Consider the following 22,418-nt stretch of genomic DNA (forward strand, 5'->3'; position numbering starts at 1 on the left):
AAGCAAATACTGAAAATATTTTACATTACATGAACTCAGAAAACATGTTTTTAATTCTCTATCACTGCAAGAACTCTGACACCAAGATCAGAAAGTAAGATTGAAAAGTCAAACCTGACTTGCAAAAAGTGCCCCGTCAGCATTCCCTGGTAAGGGCGCATCAGGTGATTACCAATAAACTAACATCTTCTCAAAAAGAGAAGGCAAAAGCCTGGGAGGATGGACCTCCTAGAACTGCACAGAACTAACATCCCACCGCAAAATCAACAGGGATCAGATCATTGGTCTAATCTTTGTTGATTTTGAGGGCCGAAGATAAAAATCTCTAGACAATGGAAAATATTTTACATGAAAATTAAGAAAAATTGAAATTCATGTCCTTTCTTGAAGCATCCTTTTTCTTTGCTTTATCCATCAACATGTTATTGTCTTTAATATTTGTTTGTCTGATGAGCTAACTTCTAACAATTTGAACTATGTCGTAAGGAATATATACTTCAAAAGATTAATTTTTTTTGTATATTCAAGAAATTTTATATATATATATATAATCACAACATTGGCTTATGTATTTAAAAAGAAGTTTAAATATTTTTTAAGCCAAGTGAAAACATATCTTGTTTTTTTGTTTTTGTTTAATTGCCATGAAGAAAATGCAGAGAGAGAAAATCTATATAGAGAGAAAAGGGTGAATGGATATGTCAAATAGAAAGAGATGGGTTAAAGAGAGGGGAGGAGACAGTAGAGGAAAAGATTGGACAAGAACGTGTGAGGTAGGTTTTAACCCCACTCCCCAGAACTCCAAAACGTTTGGACAGATGGTGGCCCAATCAAACACGAGTGATCCACACTCAATTGACTCTTTCGCGCTTGTTTTCTTGCTGCCAAAAAGATGAACAAAAAGGAAAAGGAAAGAGAAGCAGAATACAAAAGAAGAGGAAGAGAAAAGGAAGAAAAAACAAAAGACATTTTTTTGGCACTTTTTGGCAAGCAGTCATCGCTAGCAGATGAAGAGTGGAATCCTATTTCAAGAAGTGACAAAAAAAAAAAAGAGAAGGCCCTAACTTTGGTGGGCATGGAACACGAAAAAACTAAGTGAGCAAACTTGATGTAGATTCAGCAGACAAAAGAAAGAAGCGAAGAAAAGAGATTAACAAAATGACAAAGAGAAAAAACATGACTTGCAAAAATGATGTCAACATTTAAGTGGTCTTGGTTAGATATGGCAATGACAAAAAACTGCTTCCGTCCAACAACATTTGACCGGCAAATTTAAAAAGCAAAATTTGTTAATGCAAATTATGAAAAGACAGCGTGCCCCAGAATTGTGGACATAAACATGATGAAGCAAGGCTAACAAATATGCCCGAGGCAAAAAATTAAAATAACGAAACTTATCGACGCAAACGCTGTGGGTAAACCGGAAAAGAAGGGAAAGAAATGATGAGGACTAAACACTGAAGGAACATGACAGAAATGATGTAAATTGAACACGGAGATGCCACAAGATATGAACAGTTAAAATCATACATAAATATGAATGAACTGCAAGTCTACACTCTTCTCTCTTCCAATCTCTTCCGTGCGACGAATGGATATGTTTTCTTTTTTTCTTTTTTTTTTGCCTTTTTTTCGTTTATCGATACGTTTTTCTGCTCAACATAAGATTTCCCATTTGCACAATTTGTTTTTTTTTTTTTTTTTTCTTTTCATCCCATATTTTACAAATTTTAAAATCCGTGTTTATGTCACGTTTCTTTCACTGTGTTTTTTTGTCTGCCTTATTTTCCATTTTTTTTTTTTTTTTACAGGTTTGAAAGAGTTTACGCTCTCCCTCTTGTTTGACGTGATATATCGAAACCCAGGGACTTCTCTTTTCATTTTTTTTTTTTATTATCATTGTTCCGTAACAATGCTTATCCTAATGGAGTAGTTTCTGTAACAAATATATATTTATTTTCAGTAATATCTGGTACGGTATTCGCTGTAGATGGGCATCCAGCTTCCATTGAAGAGGAAATTTCTAGGGAATATCAAATTCACATGTGGTCTCCAATTACATGTATATCCTGGTCAGGGGAGATGACAAACAGCGCCTAATATTTCGGAATTGTCACTCATCTGATATTGGCCGGGTTCAATGATACTTAACTTTGATTTCAGGAAAACTGATGTCTCAACATGATTAAGCCATATATATTTAAATTTTTTATTTATACCAACTATTTACTTGATTACACCAAAAGAAAACATAAAAAAATTAATCAAATAACCCCGACATCCCAAGACTTACCGACATTAATATCATCCTCCAAGCTGCGAAGACTCACCAATGGTGCATACGACAGTGGATTCGCTGGTACAAATTTTTGCTGAAAGGAAACGATTTTCTTTTAATCATCAAAATATCTCAGATTTCAATATAAATTACAAAAACAGTTACTATAACTTAATCATAAAGATAAAATAAACATTTTATTAATTACTTTTTTTGTCAAGGAGGTTGTTTTCAACCAAGTTTGTTTGTTGGTGACTATGTGTACATCCTAGCATCCACATCGTTTGACCAATTGTTAGTAATCTTGATCAAAATATTGTCCATAACCTAACTTATAACTGACTAGCAGGTCACCTGGCATTGCCCCATCATAAAATATGTATAAATATATTTTAATTCATGCAGATTTCTTATTATAGAGCCAATTCTCTATTGATTATCATCCAATATATAGTAATGATTTCAAAATTTATAGAAAAACATGACTAGGGTACCATCCTCTAGAATCGAAACCAGAACGTCTCAACGTAAGGCTCCGATCTTGGTCATTATTCATCTCTCTAGTGTCGTTACCATCTAAGCTACCAACAAATGGATACGAAAGGTTAAAAATTAATCAACTTTGAACTAGATAAGTTTGATTTTGCACATGTGCAAAAGTCACAGCGGGAGTAATGTTGTATTCGACTTACTCTGCCATGGTCAACTCTTGTTTGCAATTTTGATCCCTTAGCAGCAACTTTTGCCAGCTAAAAACCAAACCAAAAGTGTGCTATAGGTCCAATTACCCTGTATATCAGATTTCAACTGTAGACCAAATATTCAGAGAGGAGGTTGGTAGAGACTTTCCATACACACACAAGCAAGGTCACTATCTATCTATATATATATATATATATATATATATATATATATATATAGATAGATAGATAGATAGATAGATATAAAAATATTTCCGTATTCTAGAACATTTTTGTTAAAATGTTTTGATTCATAATGGTGGGGGGGGGTATGACTTCAATGATTTTGACGATTCTTTTTAAAGCCACAGTTATAATAATCAACCAATCAGAAACTTCAAAAGTTATAAAAAATGTTGAATTTTGGATTCAATCAGTTCGACGTCACCTCTGTCACGAAATGACTGCATTGATTCTTCGCAGCCATCTTTGTTACTAGGAATTACTTAACACTCAAGATTGGAACTACATTGATTCTTTGCCGGTTTGATTTACTGACGCCATCTTTGTTCAATATAATGTCTAAACACTTAACAGTTTTCATCTTAAATTCTACTCAATTATGCAAAATCTAGAAACCCTGCATAAATAAAATTCAGTCTAGTAGTTTAAATAAAACAAATCACTGAATACGAAGCCATAAAAAATGAATTAGTAATTAACATTTTTTTCCCAAAGAATATGCAAATTAGTCAACCTTCATGTAGTCGCTCGCATATTCATGAGAGTATATTAAAAAGTTTGTTTTAATTTTTATAAAGAAAAAATAGGCTTTTAATATCAATGTCAGAGCAAGAAAAACACTCAATCTTATATATATGTATAAATATTTCTGTGTGCAAGAACATTTTCATCTTAAATTCTACACAATAATGCAGAAAGTAGAAACTATGCATAAATAGAATTCGGTGTAAACGTGAAATGAAACCAATTGTCACTAAACTTAATCAAAATATTAGCCATGGTCTAACTTCGAACTTATTTAATTTTGGAATATCTATATCAATGGTCAAAGTCACTAGAAAGAGAAAAGTCATACTTTTGGCAATTACTTAGGTTCTGTTCATCATAGATTCACTATTTGGCCCATATTGTAACCAATGAAGTATCCACATCTTATATGACCTTGAAAGGTTTGATCATGTTTGAAATTTTGAAGAAATTTCAACTTCTGATTTTTCTAAATCTTATATATGGTTCTGATATGCATTGAGAACAGTAACTTCCATTCAAAATTGGAACATAATCAAATAGTTTGAGTTATTAACATTTCCATGGACATATGTAGAAATAAGATCCAGATAAGACTTTGATCTATCCTTACATTCTCAGACAAAGGTATGCACTCTTATGATCTTGTTTATGTAATAAAAAGAAATGTTTGTTTGAAGGGATCTGATCTCGTCACACTTATTAAATGGTCCAAGAGTGCCCCAGTATTGTTATGAAGTAATGCTTTCACCAAGTTAAAATGAGACATGAGCAAAGTTTCTTTCTTAAAACCGTCTAGCAGTGGATCATGATATCATGGGGCTGCTTCCCAGCTGACTGACTATAACATGGTAGTTTTCAAGTCCAACGTAAAAAAAAACTTCATGTTGAGCCTTCCTCTTGAATAATCAAATTTTATTCAATTTTCACTATTACCGATCATCATGGTGTTGTCTGACTGATATTTTAACCCTTATCCTCGAGTGGCCTTTGAGCCTTGATAAGTAGCAACTTCTTAGTTAAAAAAAAAAAAAAAAAAACTAATTTCAGGACCATTGAATGAGTTCCTGAGACTTGGAGAAAAGAATTTGGTAACATAGGCTACTTGTATTTATCTGTTTTTGTATATAAAAAAGGTTGCTATGGAAGTCTAAATTCTCTGCTGGAAAATGCTTTTAGCTATAAATTTAATGAAATTCAAGCTATAGGCAAATCACAAAAATTCAACAGATTCTTTAAATGATTGGTAGATTGTGTAATGGGGCTTAACTGCACGATAAAATAAATTCTAAGTCCATAACTTCAGTTATGCATGCTATATTTCCAGTATTTGTTATAGCAGTATGTCTTTTAATGCTTTGCAATAATTTGAAGATCTGATCTCACATTTATTAAAAGGTTCCTAGATGTCTGAATATCATTATGAAGCGATGCTTTCACTAAGGTAATGTTAAAACAATTTGACTTTTTAATTGGAACCCCTCAATCCATCTAATTATAATATTATTTTTATATAATATCTGAACAATGCCATGTAACCCAGTGAATTATTTAATTTAAAACAATTATAGCAAGATTTTAATAATATCATAGAAAAATTATTAACAATCTTGCATATTTACCAATCTAAACAACTTCTAGTTTTGAAACTCCTTTGAACTGTGTTATTTAATCTGAAGACCACGATGGAAATATGGATTAATACGTAATATTGGGAAACTAATTTTTATTCAATGAAATGTTTATTTACACAAATTTTTTACAATGAAATGTTTATTGACAGAAATCTTTTTCAATGAAATGTTTGACAGAAATATGTTTATTTACAGAAATTTTATGTAATGTTTATTTACAGAAATTTTTTGCAATGAAATGTTTATTTACAGACATTTTTTTTCATGAAATATTTATTTACAGACATTTTTTTTCATGAAATATTTATTTACAGAAATTTATTTTCAATGCAATATGTTTACTTACAGAAATTTTTTAATGAAATGAATTTTTTTTTTTTTTAAATCAGGAAGGGTAATACTTACTGTATACGTGTTTCTACTGGCCGCATTCACCGTTTTCTTCTTTTGTTTGGTGGGTTTCTGCTTAGGGGACGAGTTGGAAGCATTGGGTGCTTTCTCTGATGTAACTAAATGGAGAAAATAAAATACCTTTTGTTTAGAAAATATTTTAAATTATTGAATCAAAAAACTTTTGGAGGCAAGTTTTATCATGAATATATATATATATCTATAAAAGTGAACGTGTCTGTCTGTGTGTCTGTGTGTCTGTCTGTCTGTGTACATTTCCCTACGCAAATACTCTGTCAATTTTTAGTCTATAGACTCGAAATTTGAAATACCGGGTACTGAGATTTGGGAAAATCGATGTGACGGGTGTCAGCCAGAAATTTGGCTGTTAAGGGGTCAAATTTCAACGATTTGACCTTTAAGAACTCTACCAAACTCCTCCGACAATTTTGGGTCTAGACACTTGAAATTTTAGATATAGGTTCCTTGAACATGGATCTAACTTAATAAAGTGATTTGAGCCCGAAACAATAAATTTTAAGGGGTCATAATAGGGGTCAAAGTTTTAAAAAATTAACCATTTTTTTTTTTTTTGCTTTTTTTGCACAGCATACACCTCCAAACACCCGAGCAACGCCGGGCACCCCTGCTAGTATATATATATATATATATATATATATACCTACTGCATATATTTTTACAACGATAAAACACTTTGGATAATTACAAATTTCAAGGGGGTTCTGCTAAAATCGTCATTTTTAAAAACCAAAGCACCTTAAGTCCTCAAAATACCACCGTTTTCTTTGGAAATGAATATACTTTCAAATGAATTAATAAATAATAACACACATTATATGTGTTTTCAGAGTTTTAAGCAAATAAAGTGATAAAAATGTTAACATCATAAAACAGTGTTTTCGGTAAGATTTTGTAACATTTTAATGGAATGTGCTCTGATGAACTCATTGCACTTGTGCCCCCTCGACGTATATACTCCAAAAACCCGCCTAGCAACAAAATCTCACCCTTTAATTGTTGAAGTCCCCAAATGCCAGAAAGCTTTCTAATTTCTTCACTTGAACAGCTAGACTTTGGAATTCCCTTCCTGCTACCTGCTTCCCTGGCTGTACTGATATTCAGAAGTTTAAATGTAATATAAACAAACATCTTGTTAATCTTTCCTATGCATAGTCCTCAATAGTAGCCCCTTATGTCCTTGTTAGGGGTGAATGCAAGTTCAAAAAAAAAAAAAAAATCTTATATATAAAAGTCTGTATGTTTGTCTATATTTTCAAACTATCTTCTCTGAAACTAAAAGTTGCAGAGCGGCGCTAGGGGCCTCAAGTGATTGGAATTTTTATTGACCATTCTTTTATCGATCATTAGCCGGTTAAAATAATTTTTAAGGGGTCAAAATTATAAAAATCGTTACACATTTTGTACATTCATCTTAGTTTAATCAGGTTATATGGTACAGTAGTAACGTCACCAGCTTTGAATTCTACAGTTTTGATTCTAACTGATGGCACCCAAATACTTTTATTTTACATTTTTGAAATCATGACCCTATAATAATCCATATATATATATATATATATATATATATATATATATATATATATAAGAAGGCAAAACGGCCGCGAGCATTTTTGTTTTTTTTTCCGGGGGGGGGGGATCTCGACGAGGTTATATTCATTTAGAACTTTCCTTATACTTCCTAGATTATAATATCTACGATTTGCAAACGGACATCATCTCTACATTTATTTTGATCGATTTTTAAAAATTTCCTCTATTCCGTCCTTTTGCGAGTTTGTTTGTCTTTTTCGTATAAATAAAATGAAACTAAATCAAAGCAAAGGCAACTGCTTCTCGGCCTTCGTGGCCGGGACATCTAGAAGGCAATTCGCTTTGATCAATGTGGGGGAAACCCTTTATATCAGACAATTGCTATTGATTTGGACGCTGCCAGAGTTCCCACTTTTTGGGGGGAGCTGGTTTTCTTATGGGTAAACAAATAAATACCACGATAGAAAGCGGAAAGCTTAACTAGCTCCAGGCCAGGTTTAAAAGCCATTTTCATTTCTGCACCAACTCCTATGATTCTTAACTTAATTTCCAACTGAATGAATTTACTGTCCTCTTTGGCAAAACGGTTAGTGAGGAAGACTAATTACCGTACATTTGAGAGTTTGATCCCACCTCTCTCTCTCTCTATTTAAAAAAAAAAATTATTTCATCTTTGTGCCAATATCCTCCACCCGGGCAAAATTTAATTCCAACTCTTTTTTTCACATTCTTTTTCTCCTCCATGGTATGAGTTAGAGCCTGCCTGCCTACTACCACTTTTTTTTTTTTGATCAACACACACCTCCAAACACCCGGGCAACACCAAGCACCCCCACTAGTATATATATATAAAATCTGGACAAATTAAAATATTACATTTAAGTGTATTTTACCCCCCCCTTTTGCTAGTATATATATATATGATTATCAGATATTTTTGTTTCTAAAATGGCTCAGTAAAATAAATTATCTGTTGTAATTATCTGTTGCTAACACTTATAGCTTTTGTTTCGTGAATTATGAAAGGGATTTTGCAAAATATGTAGAAATATTTGTTTCAATTTCAAAGTTATGCATTATTCAGACATAAAAAAAAAAACTATTTTCACACACAAAAGAATTGTAAAGTATAAATTCAAACATACCATTATTTACTTTCTATGTTAGAAATAAAAAGTACCCCAACATGACTTTAGTACCTCAGTTTTGTTATGACAATAAATATGTAAGCAGGTGCTATGCAATGTGTGTTTTGCTAGTGTATTCGAGTGGCAAACATTACAGTGATAGATGCTTGACTAGAGGAAAAACTTAGGGGATGCTGATGTATCCCTAACGCCTCCAATGATGTTCTGTAGGTGACATCATCAAGTTCATATGTTCTGAGTCATGGTTGGTCATTTAGTACTCGGCAGATATTGAAACTTCTGGTCTGATGAACAACCACACTCCCTAATAAATAAAAAATAATATTTAGTTTATAAACTGAATTCCTGATTCTGTTCAGTGTGAGGACTCTTCATTGCAGTGCTGACTGGACCAATGACAGCCTTAGCTCAGAACAATGTGCAACACGATCACAGCAGGAGAATGATAGTGTTTTATCACAGATATAGAATACTTTATTTCATAGGTTTTTGTTTCTATTGTAACTATTAATTCTAAAATCAATATTTTTATTTAAATAAATAGTTCAATCATGTAAATTATTTTGAACTTTTTTGGTTAAAGAAGACCACGGAAAAATAAAATCAGGTGCTTAATACAAAAAAAAAAAAAACACTCCCAGACAGTATCAGGTACGGCCAATTGCTACTTTATATATTAAGCAAAAATAAAAACATAAGTCAGTTATGACTGATGCATGGCAATGTAATGAGGGATGAAAATCTTATCTCGACTTTATTTCTCTATGTTATACAAAGTAATTCTGAAGATATGCTACGGAAATGCTAGTAAGTCAAAAAGTGCCTATCTGATCAGGCTTAAATTTCACATGGTGGTTATTGTTATCAAAGAGTCTCAGATTTATACATAAAATTCTGAAAAAGACAGAAGTTGTCAAAATTCAAACGTTTTGAGGTTAAGATCCAAGTCATATAAGATGCTGAACTTCATTGGCTACAGTATGGGCCAAGTAGAGAGTCTTTATGCTGAACAGAACCAAAGTTATCAGCAAAGGTGTGACTTTCACCTTCCGAGATATAAAGAACTTGAAGTATAAAAACTTTTTGCCAAAATGATCGAACCTAAAAAGGATTGTTATGTTGTAAAGCAAAACAAACAAACTAAACACAGTTTGAATATATAAAAAACCTGAAGCATAAGACCCCCCCACCAAAAAAAAAAAAAAAAAATTCTGCATTAAATAACCTGGAAAGAGTTGATATACATAAACTAAAACAACCAACCAAAATTCAACAAATTCTCCTAAGTTAGACTATTCCCAATATTTTGGTGATGATTGAGCAATCGATGTGGATGCTGGACTGTACAGTGAGAAATAAAAAAAATAAAAAATAAAAAAAAAACTCAGCTGAAAATATAACCTTGGTAGAGGTAAAAACAACAAAAAAAAGCAAACATTTATACTCAGTGGGAAGGAGGTGATAGTTATGTCAATATTAGCATCGCTGATGTGGTTCAATCAATTAACGGGTGATTTACAGAAATTAGGATCCCATACGATGCCAGATATTCTTGTAGCTAATAAAAATAAGTTAATTTTGCATCCTAAAATCTTTCTATTAACAATCATCAGAAGTTAAAATTTCAATGAAATTGAACCTTATTTTTATTTTTTATTTTTTTTAGAAATTGCTTCGGACAAGGCATGAAGCCATTTCATGTAAGGAACTAACAAGAACGAAAGATTACTGAATAGCCAGGAGATGCCTACTGACCTTACTCTTGAAAAGACTAATGCCATAGGTAGGAGAAAAACAGTGAGTAGGAAGAAGGTTCTACAAGCTTGCAGTTCTTAGAAAGAAGCTACTGGAATCGGAAGCTGTATTACAATGATATCAAAACGATAAATTGATGAAGACCACTAGACCAACAAGTCAAACAAGCTGGAACAAAGGAAGCAGGAAATAGAGGAGACAATTCTGAAGAACATATGCCATAATAGTATTCGTAGAAAAAAAGACTGAGACTAGCAACATTATATCTGTGTGAGAGAGATTGAAGAGAAGAAGAAAGCGTTAGACCAATCAAATTACAGATACATTTCTGCGCCTTATTTACATATGTCTGAATACCCTATATACCAAATTTGAAGTCTGCAGATAAAAAATTCCTTGAGTAGTAGTATATGGGTTGAGAACTGTTCTCACACACATATTCTTACTTTTATAGATTAGGTACATGACCCGATGATCGTGTTTGTGATCATGCCATGATAAAACAATACCAGACAGATATTTGATGTAAATCACTACGTATGCAGGTGTAATACGGTCATATAGCATAAAAAAAAAAAAAAGAAACCCCAAATATTGTTTATCACTAGCTGTCTGGTTACGTCAACCCCCAGCGATTTTCTTCTCGGCCCAATCTACACTCACCCGACTGACTCCAATTTCTGAAAGCTCAAAACCACAAACTGTCCCAACCTTGAAACTGTCCTAAACTGCCACAAGCTCAAGATTGTAAACTGTCCCTAATTGTTGTAAGTTGTCGCAAAATGCACTGTCACCATTAAAACTACTGCCTGTAAACTAACTATAGAAATATAACCTGTATGTATAATCTTTTTTTCCAGTAACCTGTCAAACCTTGATTAACAATCCTATTTCAGCTGCCTTTGTGTGGCCTGGGGAACAATCTTTCCATGATTGTCTCCCTATAACCTTTTGTTCTCCTGATCAATGGATTTCCTCTTCTTTTTTTTTTTGCTTCCAAACTGTGGGATAGGTGGCAGACGGCATTGATAGTATTAATGATAAACGGGTGTACACCTGCCATTGAAAGTGACAGAAAAAAATTATCCTCCATCAATGTTCACGCAAATATTCATGTAAGATGATGTGTAAGTGAAGTTAAAAAAAAAAATAAAAATGAGATAAAAGAGAAAGAAAACAAAGTTTCAGAAAATACAAAAAAGAAAGAAAAAATGTGTTAATCAACATAGAATAGATTTGCTTTTTCAATTCCTGAAATAATGAAACGGATTTCTTCTACATTTTACTTATTAACTTTTGTCTGACAGAACACTTTTAGTGTGTTTACTTTCTGTTTTTATTTCTTCATTTTAGTTGTGAGTACTTGGTTGGTTGTTTTACTGCACATCAACCTTTTTACTGCAACATCAAAGGTTATTTAATGCCGAATCTAGTTATTTTGAGGAACAATTTTTAATGGAGTATATTTTTTTTTTAAAAGTCAGATTTTATTTAACCCATAGTTGGGACCCTAACAGGTACTACCACTCCGGGTCAGAGTGGACCTGGGAGCAATGGCAATTAAAGGGTGGCTCCACACTCCCTAAGGCCCGTAAGGTGGGGCCTCACCATCGGATATAGTTTTAGGTCATATCCAGGACCGTTAGTCCTTGGAGATTAAATCTCCATGGAGTGAAGAAGAAGAAGAAGAAGAAGAAGAAGAAGAAGAAGAAAGTCTGTTCTTAAGCAACAGTCTTCTTTGATGAGGATGTGCGTCAACAACGAAAGTCTCAAAAAAAAAAAAAAAAAAATTATCATTTGATAAAATTTTCCTTGCCATTTTCTGGTTTTCAAATAATCATAATTTACCTAAGAAATGCCTTGTAAAATGTGACAACAAGCCTCATAAATCCCAAAAAAAGTTTTTCATGGCAATCAACTGATGATCCCTACAATAATAAGATTAGAATAAATTCTTGGAATCAAAATAATGAAATCATTGTAAGACATTAATTGACTTACAAGTAAAGGAGTTTTCCAACAGAGGACTTGGGAATGAAATTTTTTTTTTATTTTTCATACAGTTTTAAATGTTGATAAACATTATATATACGAGAATGAAATGCGGAATATTTTGTGTAGCTTAATTGCCATATATATATATATATATTAGCTTTCTTCAGTCTTGACAGACTATGGATACCCATTGTAAGGGTGCCTGCATGTGAAATTTTTGTGACAACAGTTGCGCAATCTCCAACCATATCTCTCCTGAGTTGGTGTTGTTAAATTCCAGTGGCAAGCGAAGGACATTTGGAAACAATGCCGAGATAAGCGGAGAGCACATACAGTACCTAGAATTCCCAAATGGTCACCCATCTGGCACTAGCCAGGCTCAGCATTGCTTAACTTCAGTAATCTAATAAGAACCGGTGTGTCAACATGATTATGCCGCACATAATATATATATATCCGTCCTGTCACACAAAAGTTAGCAAGTAAAACCCCTGCTAGACAAAAATCTATTTCAAGTATTTAATGAGATGTTTTTTTTCTTAATTCTTTTTTTCTTTCATATCAATCCATACGTTTTTTTTGTTTTTTTTTTTATCATTTTAAAATGTAAAAAAAAAAGTAAAAAATAAATAACTCAACAAATATTATGATTGTGGACTGATTCAATCTTTTGGGTCATTGGAATATAACTTACTACTATAAATTATATATATATATATATATATATATATATATATATATATATATATATAGAGAGAGAGAGAGAGAGAGAGATGGATCTCCTGTCGATTTTGGTGTATGAGGTTCACACAACTAAGTTGTTCGAAATCCACACAAATGATTTGTTTATTGTAGAGAACGCTTCGTGTAGAATCATCCACACTTTTTTGGAACAACTGCTAATCTCAGTCGGTGCAATTGGTTGCCACGGACAGAATTGACAGTAGACCTCAGAGTTTTTTCTTTTCCTAGATGTATATCTTAACAAAAACTGAGTGTGCATCTCTTTCAATGGTTTTAAATACGCCCCTTCCCCATATGAACCTGGAAATTTCTATGTTTTGATGCAATACATACAGCGTCTAGTATTCCCAAATGGACACCCACCTGGTACTAGTCAGGCTGATAGTTATTTAACTAGTATATATATATACAGGGTGCTTTTTTCGTTTTTTTAGAGGTGACAAACTTAAAATTGACATCGATTTTCTTTAATTGCAGATTTGGCAACTATCAGTTATTTTGAGTTTAGCTTCATTCGGCAATTTGTTATGAAGAGACTGACACCCGATCAGTATTTACAAATTTCAAATGATCCGATCAATTTACTGAGATAAACATTTGATGAATGAATAATTTCACTAAATAGACTTGTCAACTGGCCACCTCATTCGTGCGATTTAACCCCATTAGATTTTTTTTCTTTGGGGATATAAAAAGTCAGATATCTATGCTGGTAAACCGGACATAAAAGACCACTTGAAAGACAACATTCAAGGCATTATTGCTGAAATACAGCACAATTTAATGCATAGAGTTTGTGGAAATTGAATCTAAATTACACCATACATGTGCGAGTCCTGGGGGGGGGGGGGCATATGACTAAAATTTATTGAAATTATAAATGCCAAAAATTAATTTTTGGAATAAACCACATATTTGTATAATAAAACATTTTTCTGTGATTCATTTTAATTTAAAGTTTGCTGCCTCTATAAAATATATATATATATATATATAACAAATGAATACACCTTGATCTTTATTATAGATTGGAGGATGTTCTTACAAGATGCTATACACATGTTAATTTTAAATTTAGAAATTCATCTACGAAAAAAAAAGTAGACCTCACCTGTTCAAGAAAAAAAAAAACAAAAAAAAAACATATCGGTTTATTGACATAAGCAGGTGGGCAGGCAAGTGCCACGTTATAAAAAAAAAAAAAAGAATTGAAGTGCAGATGTGGGAAAGGGAGGGAGACACCCTTAACTGACACGTGTAAATTAGTCAGCAAGTCACAAAAGGTTTGAGGTCAACAAAGTGGAAAATACTCAAGTCCAGCTAACTGCCCTTGTTTGTGTGACCATTTAAACTTAGCAAATTAATAGCTAAGTAAATCGTTTTCGCCTTTGTAAGAAACAATATAAACCAACGATTCTCAACCTTATTTTACGTGTGGACTCTTGAGAGCTATTTTATCTCTGCATCCCCATATATAATTTTTGTTTAATGTAATATTTGCTTTTAGATTATTAAAAACTAACGAATAGTTTTTCATTATAACAAAAGTATAAAACTTTAAATTTTCTATAAACACACATACATCCAGTAAACAAAGTAAACTAAATAGAAACTTTTTTTCGTGAAAATTAGTTTGTCAAATGTTATTTGGGTCTGACTTGAAAAATCCAACAAGATAACTTTATATTTTAAACTAGCGGCTGCACCGTGTAGGCACACAGAACGCCGAGTCAAACACAAAATTGAGTACACTCAACATCGTCTTACTATCAACACTTACCCTCAGAGTATGGGAAATTCTCATATGCACAAAACAAAAATCACTGAAATAACAAAAATACCCTAACTAAGGGCAAAGATAATGAGCAAACGTTGGATAAAATGATGGTTAAAATTATTACGAGCTTGCCAGGATTCGAACCTGGAATCTTCTGATCTGTAGTCAGACGCATTATCCATTATGCCACAAGTCCTGTCCATATGCTGAAAGATGTTATATGTATACAGACAGTGCTAAATTCCGTTGACATGGGCAGGTAACTTTTTTGAAAATTCTATAAAACGGCCCAAAAACCCTTATTTCAGGCTTTTTTTGTGTGACTCTGCGTTGTTCGTTACAAACCATATATAGATAAGAACAATCTTGGGACTCACACCTTTCAGGGGAAAAAAGAATTTTTTTTTTTTTTTTTTTTTTTAATTCAGTGTATCCGTTCGAAAGTTTTATTGGTATATATATACACACACACACACACAAACATAAATAAATGAACATTTAGAATTTTATTAATAGTATAGATAGATCATGATTTTTGATTTTTTTATATATATAAAACCAATTTATTTACTTTCATTATACTAGTGAAAATATTGCTTGTTATAATTCTATGTGGAATTCAGAAATAGAAAAAAAAAGAGTCTTAGGCAGACGACACAAAACTGAGGTGGAGTCTTTTCAGAATCCCCATAATAGCTTAATCCAATGATTTCCAACCTTATTTTAGGCATGAAGGAAAAACAAATGTGTGCATATTCATAGTTTTTTCATTGACATTTTCGCAAGTCATCGTCTCCGTTGGATTGACTAGCCGTAATTCCAACGCGCGCGACTTCCAGTTTTGCCATGGATGCATCGGTTAAGACGTTGCACTTTTTTTTCTTTTTTTTTAACCTTCTTTTTCTCCTTCATATTTAGAGTCTGTATAAATTTTTTTTTTTTAACACCTCTCTCCATCTGGGCTGCCTACTGTTGTTTTGACCCCCCCCTCTCTCGCTACTACCACTTTTTTTTTTTTTTTTGACACCTCCCAATGTTCTTTACTACACCACCTCTTCACACCTGGGCCACGCCAGGTACTCCTGCTAGTGAGAACTAAAGGACAAAATAAAAAAAAAAGAGAGTTATGAAACTGTCGATGGTAAACTCAAGGTCCATTTTCTATGATCCTTAAATATTTCTGTATTTTTTACATTGTTTATTGTACCACCAACTCCAAAAAACTTGGCTTTTTATAAAATGTTTCAAACCCTTGCTAAAAAAGAAATGCAAAAAAAACAAAAAAACTCACAATCCTACTGATTACTAGAACTTTTAAATGCAGGATGTATAACTGACGTATTGTTCAAAATGTTACACAAGAACGTCTTACCTGCTGTGTTGCTGAGAAGCTGGCATTTGGCAAGAATAGCCAACAGGAAACGATTGTGGAGATGGACTGAAAAGCAAGAAAAAAATTTGCTGAACAAAGTTTTACAGAAAGAGATTTCTTATTTAGAAAAAAAATTAAGAAAAAAAAAAAGAAAAAGGTATATAGAGAGTCTGTACTATTTGGATTCTTTGGACTACTCTCCTCATCTTAATAACAATTCAGTCAATGTAACCTCCGATCTTCTTCAGGTGTATCTTGTCAAGGACATGTGGTGCAGTGAATAGAAAACTTGATAAAATTCAGCTGTAAAAATTACACTCATCTGAAGATTGATGGTACAATCCTCAATGTGGGTGACACCAAAAATGCAATTGCAAATTACTTAGGACTTTAACCCAGTAATGCTGGACTCAATGAGAGCATGCTACCTCCGTGGATTGAATAAAGGGTTGCATTCGAAATTGTGTGCAGATTCCCGAGTTTGAAAGGAATAGGGCTCTATATTGCGAGTGAAACAGTCACATTTGCGAGTGATTTTTCAAAGTGGCGACTAGAAATAATTAAATGTTTATCTTTTGTGAATTGTATTTCTTTCACTGACAATCTTCCAAAGCGCACTACTGAGTGAAAAATATCTTTTGAACTTTTTTTTTTAATAAAACGAACAAAGTTAAATTATTTAAACAATAAAAGTTACCTTCAGGTATCAACATAAACTTTGTTGCATATTTAGAATTACACTTATTTAAAAAAATGCAAAAAAAAAAAAAACTTTATTATGTACATAATCATCACAGAATGAAGATGTCATATTCCAATAATCACGTGGGTTTGGCTAGTAACTTTTCAATTTGGCTAAGTAAACGAAAATATTTAGTTGCCAAAGGTCGACTAAAGATAAATTTGTCCATAGAGCTGTGAGGAAGATTCCCAAATTTGATAAGATACACCTAAAACCGATTGGAAGTTACATCGACCAAAACATTGTGAAAATAACACACAAGATAAGAACAGTAGTTCGAAGAATCCGAATAATATAAATAATCAGATTTATGTCAAAATTGGAATCGAACATTAAGAACCGCAGAGAAGTTAAATTATATTCATTTTTTTTTTCATCAATGTACAGATTTGCATTCACGAGTGACAAAAAAAAAGATGATAGATTAACAAGTTTACACTGATTTAGTTAATTAATAATGCTATTGCTTATCAAGGCCTAAAGGCCACTCAAGGATAAGAGTTACTGAGTATCAGGTGATGATCAGCGATGGTGAAAATTGGATAGGAATTAATTTATTTTAAAGGGTACGGTTCATCAAGAACTTGTTTACACTGGACTTGAAAACAAACATGTTATAGTTAGCTCAGAAGCAGGTCCGCAGTATTGTGTACCACAGATGAGCAGTTCTGGGGAAAAAAGATTTTCTCATGGAATTTCTGTTTAGTTTTAGGCACAGATACAGTGTAAGGGAAATTGCTGATAGTGGTTATAGCTAGACAAGTGTTTGACATGAATTCAAGACAATATCTAGACCATGACTAGTAGTTATGCAATTAAAGCAGACAAGGGAGGGGGCATGTAGAGAACTACATTAATAATACTAAATGACCTATACTGAAGAGATTTGTTAGTATTATTTTGTTAATTTATTTGCAATTAAAACCTAATATTAGAACTACTTTACACTTAAAACTATTAACTTATCTTTATTTACATAAAGTTAGGTTTGTTTTCATATATATATATATATATATATATATATATATATACTCGGGTTTTTGTTATTCAAAAGTAATAAACTAATGAATTTAACGAGGTTGTTATATAGTGCTCAATAAAAAAGAGCTAATAATACTTATTTATTGTTAAATAAACATGTTTACATCCCGCTGCTACAAACAGCCATTTGTTTCAATCAGACAACAGATATCATCAGGCAGCGACTTGACTATTCAAATGTTCAATGAATAATGGATTTTTTTAGGTAGGAACTCTTTAAAAGTTGGAGTTAAAAAAACTTAAAACACAGAACTTTAATTATAAGATGTAAAGAGGGAGGGGAAATCTAAAGAAAACTAATAAAAAATAATGGAGAGAGAATGATGAGGAAGAGAAAAAAGAGAAATAGAGAAAAAAATATAGAGAGAAAAAATAGAGAAAAAAACAATATAAAGGGTTATTATAAAAAGCAAGGGCTAGAAGAGAAAAAAAAAAGAGAATGATGAGAGATAGTTAAAGAGAGAAAGAGTGAAAGTAAGAATTTATAGGAAGGGAAGTTTAGAATGTTAAGAGAATAGATAAAAAGAAAAAGAATTGCGTGTCACCTAATTTATGGACAATTATACATTACAATGACAAGACGCGTTATTACAACAACACAAACAAAAAACACAATCTTAGCGTTAAAAGCGTACATGTCAAAAGTGACAGCGAATGTAAGCAACCAACATATTTATCATCTCACATACGTCCACGAGTAATATCAACGCAGTTTAAACATACGTCTACAATTAATTAAGCTCTTTATACTTAATAATATAAGTTTAAAGTTTTCACGGTTTATTTAAATAAATATATAAAAATAATAAAACAATATAGTAAAATTATTATTAATAATAATAGTAATAATAAAAATAATAATAATAAAGATATATATAATAATACTAATATTAATACAACAGAATAAAATTAATATTTATTATCTTTTTAGTCATAAAAGGGGATTTAGGAAAGTAAAAACGACTAATAATTAGAAAATATAATCTACTAATATTTATGTAGATAGAAAGAATACAATATATATATATATATATATATATATATATATATATATATATATAAAGGTTTAACTCTATACTATTAAGTTGAAAATTTAAGTTGGTTAAGTATAATTATAAAGTCATATTAAATCACAATTTAACTTATTCAAGACAGTATGAATAAAAACATAGATACAAGTACACTTCTATACAAATATATAAATATATTCAAGCAAAAGAAGTAATTAAATCTACAAAATACTCAAAAGTAACCACACACAGGTAGATAGTAATAAATTAAGAAATAATAAAATACATATGTATATATCCACAAAGAACCAACATTATATATATATATATTAGTTATATGTATACACAAACATACATATATATACATAAATATATGCACATAATCATATACTAATATACAAATACACACACACACACAGATATACACACATAAATATGTATATTCATATAACACACACATATATACATACGAATAAAAATTATTAGACGAGAGTACAAATAGATGCATATACACATAAATGCATATAAATGGATATAAATGGATTGAATAAACATTAGGAGAATACACGACAAATGAAGGTGTACAAAATAATATATATATATATATATATATATATATATATATATATATACAAAAGTACACACAATCATAAATAAACACATAGACACTTACATATCAACACAGACACACAAGTATATAAGATAGAAGTTAGGAATGAAATCAGGCGAGGAGAAAGTATATTAATAGTATTTTAATATATTATAGAAATCACTGACAATTTTAAATTTATTTAAATTTTATATCTAAACTAAATTACTTAAGAGATGGCTTTTATAATGTTTGCAATTAATTGAATTTTCGTGCTTCTTATTTAATAATTTATCTCTTTCTCTAAACATAAGTATAAACAATTTCTCATATAAACATAGGTAACAAGGTGAGTTTAAAGATGAACAGGTTTTAGCTTTCTTTAAAATTTTCCAATTTACTATTGGGGAGTAACCTTGCTCTACTAGTTCATTGTAATATTTAGACAAGGAAGTTCTATTTTTGTACTCATTATTCTCAAAAGAGAACTTGTGACAGGTAAACTTTCTTTAAATTTGTTATTTGTCATTCCTATGTAATATTTTTTTCATTAGAATTTTTCTTAGTAGAAATAGTTGCTTGGTACACTACAGAAGTAATTTGACAATTTCCTTTAAGAGGGCATTTCGATTTAATTCTACAGTTACACCCTTCAGTAGCAATGGGTGTGCTATTTTTGTTTAATATTTTGTTATTATGTTTTTTAATTATTTTTTCAAGGTTTTCATTACAGCTATAACTAAGTTTTATTGTGTTTTTATTGAAAATTTTATGTAAAATGTTACCAATAGGGAAGTGCTTTTTAATTAAGTTTAAGAATTTCATTCCTAGGTTTGTTTTAAGTTTCAGATTAAAAGGGGGATTGTACCACAGGATTTTTCTTTTACGGTTTCTATTTGTATTTGTGTTTGGGTGTGTTGGTTCTATGAACTCAATTTGCGTGTTTTTGTATCCACTATCCTTAAGGGCCCTGTTATAGAAATATTTATGTTTATTAAATGTTTCAAGATTGGATGAATTGTCACTGATTCTTTTACTAATAGATTTGGGGATATGCTTAATGATGGATTTTGGGTGATTTGATAGCGGGTGTACATAAATTGGGTTTGAGTTTTCCTTCCTATATGGTTGGTAAATGCCTTTCCTTAAATCAAAGTTCACATCCAAAAAGTTTACCATTTTAACATCTGATATAATATCTACTTTTAACTTAATTCTACGGAATTCATTTAAAATAATCTTTTTGATTCTTTCACATTTAGGGCCGTTGAATTCCTTAATGATCATCAGTCCATCATCACGATACAAGCCTATATCCATGACATTAATGTCCTTGGTTAAGTTGTATAGTATGAATAGACCTACTAAATCTGTCATTTCAGCAGAATCCAAAGACCCCATGGAAATGTCAAACAGGTCATTTTGATCTTTTTTCAACCACTGATCATTTCCACTAATCAATGTAGTGTTTCTACATGTCCGTATAATTTCAATTTCATTCTAAACTTCCCTTCCTATTAATTCTTACTTTCACTCTTTCTCTCTTTAACTATCTCTCATCATTCTCTTTTTTTTTCCTCTTCTAGCCCTTGCTTTCTATAATAACCCTTTATATTGTTTTTTTTCTCTATTTTTTTCTCTCTCTATATATATATTTTTTTCTCTTCCTCATCATTTTCTCTCCATTATTTTTATTAGTTTTCTTTAGATTTCCCCTCCCTCTTTACATCTTATAATTAAAGTTCTGTGTTTTAAGTTTTTTTAACTCCAACTTTTAAAGAGTTCCTACCTAAAAAAATCCATTATTCATTGAACATTTGAATAGTCAAGTCGCTGCCTGATGATATCTGTTGTCTGATTGAAACAAATGGCTGTTTGTAGCAGCGGGATGTAAACATGTTTATTTAACAATAAATAAGTATATATATATATATATATATATATATATATATATGCATGCAAAGGATTCACTCCTAAACTAGTTTATCAACATTATAAATTTTAAAACACGGCTGCTAGGCATAAGGGCTTTTAATGTGGATTATATTTATTTTAAATTAGTTTATGCAAAGAGGTTAAAAAGCAAATGATTCCCTTTATGAAAATTAAGATACCTCGTGAAATTTTAAAAATTAGGTGGAAGACATCAATTAATAAATCAAATTTTATTTTCTATGGAATATTTTAAAAGATTTTTTTTGGGGGGGGGACATAATATGAGCATAAACTTCCATTTGAAAATTTAAATATTTCAGATTTGCATTAAATTTGATCCATAGTCATTAATAGGGCTGTGACAACAGAATATTCTTTTCATTCTTTTGACTCTCTGGTATATATCCGACAGACACACTTAATCGAGAACCACCATCTATATAAAAACATAAGATATTAACGGATACACACTCGAGAGTGAAAACAATGAAAAGGATATGCTGTTGTCACAGCCCTAGTCATTAGACATGAATTAAGCAATCCATGAATTTCAATTTATTCCCAAGATCTCTTAAGCTTAAGCTTTAAATTTTGGACATTTTCTAGAATTAAAATCATGTAACATTTTGATCAAAATTCAAATAAGTAAACTTATTGAAGGCACCTCATAGTTTGTAATGGTGCCCATTATGTCAATCCTGCCACCTCCGAGAACATGCAGGATTACCTAAATGAAATCAAAGCGAAGGAAAGAGATGCAAGGAACTGAATCAGCCAATTTGGTTGATAAGCATCGATGTTCGTATTAGATAATTTTGAATATTTACCCATGTCAGATTTCAGAATTTTTCTGGCCTCCAAATCAAATTCTTCTTTTGACATCTGAAATAAGAAAACTTGTATTATACAAAAGTCAATTGTGTGTGTATGTGTGTGTGTATATATATATATATATATATATATATATATATATTTATGAAAACAA

General features: G+C 31.4%; 1 protein-coding gene and 1 non-coding gene across 2 annotated transcripts in view; both read right to left on the reverse strand.

Annotated features, from left to right (window-relative positions):
• The window catches only part of LOC145285882 (transcriptional adapter 1-like), an 82,604-nt gene that overhangs the window by 18,173 nt on the left and 42,013 nt on the right, over positions 1-22,418 (reverse strand). Inside the window, exons 3-6 of the mRNA XM_080134343.1 lie at positions 22,261-22,315; positions 16,117-16,182; positions 5,769-5,872; positions 2,294-2,372 (exon numbers count right to left, since the gene is read on the reverse strand). Coding sequence (XP_079990469.1) covers positions 2,294-2,372; positions 5,769-5,872; positions 16,117-16,182; positions 22,261-22,315 — 304 coding nt within the window. The remainder of the gene's footprint in view (positions 1-2,293; positions 2,373-5,768; positions 5,873-16,116; positions 16,183-22,260; positions 22,316-22,418) is intronic.
• Trnac-aca (transfer RNA cysteine (anticodon ACA)) lies at positions 14,868-14,940 on the reverse strand. The gene has a single exon. It is a non-coding gene; the product is annotated as a tRNA-Cys (tRNA).

Source organism: Euprymna scolopes, chromosome 10, assembly GCF_053919585.1.
Source record: "Euprymna scolopes isolate OS-2025 chromosome 10, ASM5391958v1, whole genome shotgun sequence".
In the NCBI taxonomy this organism is placed as follows: Eukaryota; Metazoa; Mollusca; class Cephalopoda; order Sepiida; family Sepiolidae; genus Euprymna; species Euprymna scolopes.